General features: G+C 53.2%; 1 protein-coding gene across 5 annotated transcripts in view; it reads left to right on the top strand.

Moving 5' to 3' along the window:
- The window catches only part of SEPTIN9 (septin 9), a 63,175-nt gene extending 59,364 nt beyond the window's left edge, over positions 1 to 3,811 (top strand). For all 5 annotated transcript variants that reach the window (XM_072351901.1, XM_072351899.1, XM_072351900.1 and 2 more), the window contains 5 exons: positions 1,184 to 1,301; positions 2,016 to 2,111; positions 2,293 to 2,389; positions 3,148 to 3,199; positions 3,561 to 3,811. In XM_072351901.1, coding sequence (XP_072208002.1) covers positions 1,184 to 1,301; positions 2,016 to 2,111; positions 2,293 to 2,389; positions 3,148 to 3,199; positions 3,561 to 3,696 — 499 coding nt within the window. In that variant the 3' untranslated portion in view covers positions 3,697 to 3,811. The remainder of the gene's footprint in view (positions 1 to 1,183; positions 1,302 to 2,015; positions 2,112 to 2,292; positions 2,390 to 3,147; positions 3,200 to 3,560) is intronic.
- Positions 3,812 to 8,393: the final 4,582 nt, after the last annotated feature.

Consider the following 8,393-nt stretch of genomic DNA (forward strand, 5'->3'; position numbering starts at 1 on the left):
GAGGAAAAACTGTTTGAAAACCAGCAAAGAGAAAGGAGGGGAAAGCATTCTGCTGGGAAAGGAACGTAAGTGCATTGCTTCCTTGGAGGTCTGGGAAATACATTATGCAGAGCTCCAAACAATGTTTGCCAGCAGCAGTCTGCTTAGATGTGTCCATGGGGGTTTCCTTGTGTTTCTTTCTTTTTTTCAAATAGCCAAACTCTTTTCTTTTCTGGGGCCCATAGTGATCTGTGGCTCCTGAGCTTGTGCTGGGAACTGGTTTGTACTCACACTGCTGGTACTGAGCTGTGCAGCGTGTGACCAGTCCTTCCTGGGAGAAGGGGTTTGGGCAGGGAGCAGCTGGGATCTATGCATGAGGGGTTTAGGATCACAGGAATGGCGTGGTGCAGCTGAGCAGCTCTCTATGGACTGCATCTTGCTGCTGGGTGGCCTTGAGGGATGAAGATAGGGCAGAATCACTTTCTTTCCTTGTGTGCATACAAGGCTCTTGTTGGGTTTGCAGGAGCCATGCAGGGTCGGGTCACTGAGGGGTTCTGAGCCTTTCATAGGGCTCACAGAGACCACCACAGTGGGGCTTGGTTGGGTGTGTTGGCAGTAGGTGCTGCCATGACTGTGTTCTCCCCATCTCTGAGTGCTTGGTTTGGCTCCATGTTGCCCCACATGGGGCTCCATCCTGCTCTTGTGGATTCCTGATCTGTGGAGCAGGGTTGCACCAAGGCCTGCCAGGCTGAGTCTGTGTCACCATGGGGCTGTGAGGATTCGATTGTTGGGATATCTTGATGCTGCTGATGTCTGGTGCTGGAAAGACATCGAGCCAGAGCACATCCAGAGAAGGGTAGCAGAGCTTTGAAGGGTATGGAGCACATTTCCCACGGGCAGTGGCTGAGGGAAGCAGGCTGGTTGGCATTTGCCCCAGAGCAAGCCAAGTTGTCCCTGAGCTGTCAGCTGCATGTAACCCCCAGTGGTAAGAGCACCTCCTGGGAGGAGTGAGGAGCAGAGGCAGGATCAGGGCTGGGTGCCTGCTCGTACCCATGAGGAATGGGTTTCCCAAGGAGCTGCGTGCTGGGGTTATGCAATCACTTTGGCTTTGCTTTTCTGAGTCTTTCACCGTAGAAGTTTTTCTCTCTGCTGGGAGATGGCACAGCCCCATGTGAGTCCTACATCCCTCTACTGTGTTTTCCAGGCTCCGACCGCTGGACATTGAGTTCATGAAACGCCTGAGCAAAGTGGTCAACATCGTCCCCGTGATCGCCAAAGCTGACACGCTGACCCTGGAGGAGAGGGACTACTTCAAACAGCGGGTGAGGGGCCGGGGGGCTGTGCAGGTTGGGAGCTGAGTGCTGGCTGTCAGCCCGGCATTCCTCGGCTGCAGCGCTGAACGATCCCATGCGGCAGGGAACGGCCTTCACTCTTCTTTGTGTTTCTCTTGGAATTTTGTCAGTGAGGGATAAGTTTGGAGCTCGTGGCCTCAGGGTCTGTTTCTCCTGCCTCCTTTGTTGCCGTTGTTGTTATTTTCAGGTTGGTTTGTTATATTTTGGGAGGCTGACAGTGGTGCACGTAGAGGCTGTAAAAGTTTTCCTGGGCAGCACCATGTGCTCAGCTGCAACCAGGCACAAATGTGTGTCTCTGCTCAGCTCAGCTGGGTCACATTTGTGGGGAAGCAAGGCATGAAATTCCCTTGATTCTGTTGGTGGGGAGCTGAGGAGGGGCTGACTGAGTGCACAGGAGCAGCGTGTGTGCTTTCCTCTGCATGCACACTGAACTGCACGTGCCCCAAATATCCTGGTGCAGTGCAGGGGATGGCTGAGGGCTGTAGGGCATGGAGGGGATTGCTGGGTCTGGAGGACCAGCCAAGATATCAGTGCTTGGCTGCTGGGCATTGCTGTGCCCTTGTATAAGCTGAGTCGATGGGATGGGATGGGATGGGATGGGATGGGATGGGATGGGATGGGATGGGATGGGATGGGATGGGAGAAGCTCCTTTGCCCAAGCTTCCTCTACTCTTCCCTTCCCAGATCATGGCTGATCTCCTTGCCAATGGGATTGATGTGTACCCCCAGAAGGAGTTTGATGAAGATTCTGAAGATCGGCTCGTGAATGAGAAATTCAGGGTGAGTGCACGACGTTGCAGTTGGTCCATGGTTGGGGGCGTGCAGCTCCATGTGCCTGTGATGCCTGGGGGTCCTCTCACAGCAAAAGGAAAGCAGCACGGCTCAGGACTTTGCTGAGCAGCCTGCTTTCCTGACTGCTTTTTCAGAAGGAAAAAGTAACCTTGCTTTTCTCTGTCTTCAGGAAATGATCCCATTTGCAGTGGTGGGCAGTGACCAGGAATACCAGGTTAATGGAAGGAGAATCCTGGGAAGGAAGACCAAGTGGGGCACCATTGAAGGTAGCTTGTCCTTGCTTCCCTCCCTCCTGAACCCACCTCTTGCCTTGACAGAAGGGTGATAAGGTCCATCCTTATGGTTGGATTTGGATGATCTTAATCTTTTCCACCCTTAATAATTCTACAATGATTCTGTGAATCCTCCATGCATTTCATGGTGGGATCTCATCATTCTTTCATCTTCATCCCACAGACATTTCCTTCTTTTTCTTTTCCCCTCTCCCATTTTAAATTGTAATTTGAAGGCTTCTGGCTCCAATCCATCACCACGTTTCCCTGCTCCTTCCTTCTGGCAGCCAGCTGACACATCTCCATTGCCACCCCTCTGCCTTCCTCCCCTTCGTTTCAGGGATTGCTCTCATTTATGATTCCTTTTCGTATAGGATTCCCCTGTTGAGGGATTGCTTAACAAAGCTGCCAGGAAAATCGGTGTATTTTAAATCTCTGCTGCCCTCTTGTGCTCTATCCTTGGAAGCTCTAAGTTTGATGGGGCTTGAAGTGGTTGGGCATGGGTCTCCCTGTGCAGAAGGCAGATGCCACACAAGGACCCAGTGTGCCCATGGGCACCTTGCAGAGCAGTGTTACTTGTTGTCCTGCCATTTCTGCCTTCTCTTCAAAGTTTGCATGGAAAAAACAATGAAAAAAGGTCCCTGTCCCAGCTCCATATGCACCGGTGAAGCCCAATGCACCCTCCTGCCCCAGGCAGTTGTCACACTCATGCCATGGATGTACACTGATGGGTTTCTCTCTCTTCCTCCCAGTGGAGAACACGACACACTGTGAGTTTGCCTACCTGCGGGACCTCCTCATCAGGTTGGTAGGACTGCGCCGTGTCCCCGTGGCTTCAATCTGAAGTTGGCAGAGCTCACCCCATCAGATGCAGCCCTGCTTTGCTTTGCTCCTCCATCTCTCCGTGCTTCCCTCCCAGCCCTCAGTGGGGTGGCCCCGTGCCATGGGATGTGACTGCAGGGGGTTTCTGGACCCAGCTGCCCATAACTGCCTTTGCTTCCCTCCTGCATCCTAAAGATGTACCATTAGCCAGGGGTGCAAGTGGGGACGTATAGGCTGGAGAGAGGGTTGGAAAGCAGAGGGTGTGGTGACAGCCGAGGTTGGCACCGTGTGGGTGTTGTGACCTATATGAGATGTGACCACCCCATGTTTCTGTTTCCCATAGGACACACATGCAAAACATAAAGGATATTACCAGCAATATCCACTTTGAAGCCTACAGGGTGAAGAGGCTGAACGAGGGCCAGAGCTCGCTCTCCAATGGCGTGACCGACAAAGAGCTGGTGGCCAACGAAATGTAACCGTCTCGCTCTGTAACCAGGACCTTTGCTCTCTCACGCTCGCTATTTCTACCCCCTTCTCCCTTTATTTTTATATAAATCCTCTCCCACTTTCCCTCTTCCTCCACCCCCCTCCCCCCCCCGCCAGTGTTAACTGACCAAATAACCGTATGTTGTACAGAGTGGGGTGAGTGCCCATACCCTGCTGCCCCCCAGCACTGGGAGGGGATGGAGGAGCCTCTACCCATAGGGCTGTATGGATTTGGGCCGTAGGGCAGCAGGTGCTGCAGGGTCCTGGGGTGCAGTGGGGGGTCTCCTGCCCCCTCTGTGGCCATGCAGCCAGGGCAGTTTGCCAAAGGCTGAGGACCTCTGTCCTATGTCTGTGCCATTTTTTCCTCTCCGTCCATTGGAGGCAAGGGTTGCTCCATGTCATTGTACCCTCCAGAAGCAAAGCAAGGTACTGTGGTGTGAAGACAGCAAGGCAGTGCTATCCTCATCTCCTGCCCTCCTCCTTGGCAACCCTGCAGCACCAGCCCTGACCCAGCCCTCTTCCCTGCCTACATGCAATAAGCTGGGAGCATTGGGGTGTTACCTCGCCTCACAGCAGCCCAGCTCTGGGAGAAGTGCCTTTAGGACTGTTACCTTGCAATAGTGCAGAGTGGGGGCAGGGGGTTGTGTCTGGAAAATGCTTTCCCATGCTGCAGTGCTTTGCAGAGACTCCTCGTCCCTCTCACTCGTGGCTTGGCCCGTAGGTATGGCTGGGTTCCTGTGGACCCGTGTTTATTTATTCTTAATCTGTAGGGTGTTTTATTCCATGGAAGGCTCAGAGTGTGTTTGAAGAGGTTGACAATGGAACGCCTCTGCAAAGCGCTGCTGGGAACTGGAGGTTTGTCTTACCTGACCCTTATCATAGTGGGCTTTTCCCTAAGTCAGAGGAGGCCGTTAGGTGTTATTTTTCTAAACGTATTCCTTTTGCACCCTGTGTGTGATGTCTCCATAACTCGCTCCTCCATGTGAATAGCCCTGTGCAAGGGGCTGTGCCCGCACTGCCTGAGCCCCGCATGCCTATGTGCATGAGAGCAGCCTGGCCCTGCAGCTCTGCCCCATGCACTCCGTGTTCCCATGGACCTGCAGGAAGGAGGACCCCATTGGGGTCTGCTGGGCAGTGCTGCGTGCCCTACGTCCCCCTTCCCAGTGCCAGCTCCATCCGTCTCTGCTCTCCTGTGTTGGATGAAACCTCATCAAAAGGCCCTGTTATTTTGGCATGTAATAATGGCACCGTGGCCCACCCCACACTCCCTATGGGGCAGGGGAGCAGAGGCAGCTCAGGATGTCCAGGTGCTCAGTGAAGGATTAGGAGTTGCTCCTGCACACCCTGGGGTTATAAAGACATAAAGGGGGTGGGGGGGGGAGGGGTGTGAATCTCCCATGTGAGGCAAATATCAGCTTAAATTCTGTTCCCTCCAGTTGCTCTCAAGCCGGGCCAGGCGAGGTGTGCTGCTTCCTGCCTCATAACCTGGGGTCTTTCTCCTTATTTCGGGGGGGAGGGGAAGGAAGGATAACAAGAAAAGAACATACAATAATGAAAGGAACAGACTTCATCCAGCTGTATCGCAATGGTTACGATGGCCTTCTGGGGGTTATAAGCATTATGAGAATTTTAGTCCCTTTTTTTTTTTTTTTTTTTTTTTTTTTTTTCTCATTTGTATAAATAATAGTGTTTAATTATGTATTTCCCAAAATAAATGGTTTGAATGCGGATGTTTGCAGTTGGGCCTTAACTTGGAGCGGGTGGGGGTGGGGAGGCAGGGATGGGTTTGATGCATGGATCCAACTGAGCTGAGGGTGATGGAAGAGCGGCTGCTGGATGCCCCTTTTGGGGGATGGCTGAATGCATTGCTGACCCCAGAGCACCACAGGGCTGCGGCGGGGTCCCATACCCAGCACCTCCCAGGTACGTATCCTACTTGTGTGCTGTATGGTTCCTCCCCAAGGTGTCTGAGCTGCATGCAAGCCAATAGGGCAGAAAGCACCTTGCTTTGAGTTGGGTTTGGGTTCCCTACAGTCGTGTGAGGTACAGCACATCTTTAGGGACCTGGTCTTCTGCTGGCACCTGGGTTGCAGAGGGAGGCATACCTGCCTATAGCAGGGGCTTGGAACTAGATGATCTTAAAGGTCCCTTCCAACCCAAAGCACTCAGTGATTCTATGATTCTGTGCAGGGCATCCAGCCGCACGCTGTCAGTTGGCTCCCAGCCCCGTTGCTAAGCCCAGCCTGATGCCTTTCGGGGGATTTCCAAGCAATGTGCTGTGATTTTGTGGTTGCTTTGGCTCAGGCACTGCTCACCCCCAGCTCTGCTGCCCTGCAGCTCCTCACAGCTGGAACCACAGCCAGACCCCAAGAACAACCTCTTTGGTGGGGTGGGGGCTTTGCTTCTGGCACAGCAACTGCAGCAGCTTTTCTCTTATGGCTTTTGTTTTTCCCTATGCTGATGCTGCTTTTTGCAGCTTTCCTTGGGTTGGGGCAGGAGCTGCACTGGGGCAAATGCTGTGCTGGTGCTGCACTGGAATGAGCTCTTGCTGCAGGAAGGGGCAGGTGGGGATGGTTCCTGCAAGGCCTCAGCTCAGGGTGGGTTTTTGCAATGAAATCTCCCTGAGTGTCCCATTAGAGGCTGTTGGTGGGGGAGTGGGAGGCACTACATGGCCATGTTTCAGTCCCCAGTGGTCTCTGGGGTACGTGTGCTTAATGATGCTCTAGTGATAGAAAGGACCTTGTGCTAATGGCTTATTGAGTGGCCTCGCTTCAGCAACTGAGGTAAATGAAGATGAGTGAGAGTTTAATTACCACAGTGATGGGCACCCACTCCTGTTTGCTTTGCTGCAAAGGTGGGGGGGGAGTCCCTGAGCTTTGGGGTTTTTGAGGTGATACAGGAAGGGATGGAAGCCCAGGAAGGAGCTGGAGCTGCTCCTGGCCCCACGAGCATCGTGCCTGACCCAGCTGCTATAAATGATACGAATAAAAGGGAGCATCAATAATTAAAGCAGCTCATAGCGAGTAGTTCCTGAAACGTCTGCCTGATTTAAAAACTAATTACTTGGAGGGTAATCACCACCACCTCGTGGATAGGGGCCCAGAAGCCAGCAGCGGTGCTCAGGGGACGGGCATTTAGGATGAGCCTTTAGGATGAGCTGCCCGATGTGCCGTCCCACGGGGTGCCCCACCTGCACAGTGCGAGCGGTGCTGATGGAGATCTGTATCTCCTACCCCAACCCATAGTGCTCATCAAAACCCACACATGGCCATGTGGGATCCATCCTCGTGGGAACTCTTTTTGATGTTCACTGCACCATGCAGCAGCAGACACAGCATTGACTTTCCAAGCTCTAATTGCTGCAGGGCTGCGGAGCTGCACTCGGCAGCCTGGGGCTTTGATCAGCTCCGTGGCTGCAGCAGAAGGGAGAATTTGTCCATCCATCCCCACCTGCACCACCCCGACCCACACAGCTCTGAGAACCACAGCAGCAGGGTTTGCTCCCTGCGCATGGCGTGTCTGAGGCTGCAGCTCAGTTCCACGTTAGGCTGCCAGCTCCTGATTCTCACCACTGCGCTGCGTTGCTTCGTTTAGGAAAACAGAATAATTCATTTCTAACGTCTGGGATTCAGGAGCCCGCAGTATTTTCTCATTAACATTACCCAGCTAAGCTCAAAACTGCCATTTCAAAAGTCATGCTTCCATCAAAGGTGCATTACCAGCTGCCCAGGGACTCCAAAAGTTTACTGAAGCTTAAAGATACACCTCACAGCACGCAGTAATGGGCCAAATTCCCTCTTCTTATACCTACTGAAACCAGCTTTTGTGCACGTATCTGTCCCCCAAGCCCTCAGCAGCGAAAGGTGTGGGACTGCGGTAGAGAGATGGAAAACCCACTTGGTTCCTGGCCAGCCCCACAGAGCATGGCCTGGGGCCACCCCAGAGCTGCATGGAACATGAGGGATCCCTTCTAGCAGGGGAGAAAGCTCTCTGATGAACGCTTAATTCCCAACCTGAGCTCAGATCAAGGCTCAGCTCCAAGACAGGAGCAGACTGGATGGATGCAGATACATGAGGGGCTCAGCATTGGCTTAAGGACACAGCTCTGAGTATTGCAGCCTACAGGAGCAGCATGCCCTGGGAATAGCAGTTGATGCTGTGTGCACTGTGTGAGTCCCCTCTCTTCTCTTTGGCATTTCCTCACATCCTCCACCACGGATCAAAACTTGCCCAGAGAAATGTGGGCTCCCCATCCCTGGAGGTGCTCAAGACTGGATTCAAGGCAGCCTGACTTGGTCTGGGCAACCAGCCCATGGCAGGGGGTTGGAAGTAGACAATCTTTAAGGTCCATTCCAACCTAAGCCATTCTATTACCTTTCCCCCAAGCAGAGTGCTGTGCCTGCAGCACTGCAGTTGGGGCTGCAGAGGTGCCCATTTCCTCAGGCTGAACTCTGGAATGCCCTATACTATGGCTTTAAGTGGCTCTGCTTGGAGGGCTTTCATAGCTGTGCTTGTCGCAGCGCTCACCTGGGAGACCAATGGGTGGTCACCATCATCAGATCCAGGTAGCCACTGCCACCAAGCTTTGGGTGTGCACCCACACTACTCTGGATCCTCTTAAAAGAGAATAATAGAAGAGATCAAAGCGTGAGCCCTGCAGCAGTGATGCTGAGCCCTGCAGCAGTGA

The sequence above is a fragment of the Excalfactoria chinensis genome, chromosome 17 (assembly GCF_039878825.1).
Source record: "Excalfactoria chinensis isolate bCotChi1 chromosome 17, bCotChi1.hap2, whole genome shotgun sequence".
In the NCBI taxonomy this organism is placed as follows: domain Eukaryota; kingdom Metazoa; phylum Chordata; class Aves; order Galliformes; family Phasianidae; genus Excalfactoria; species Excalfactoria chinensis.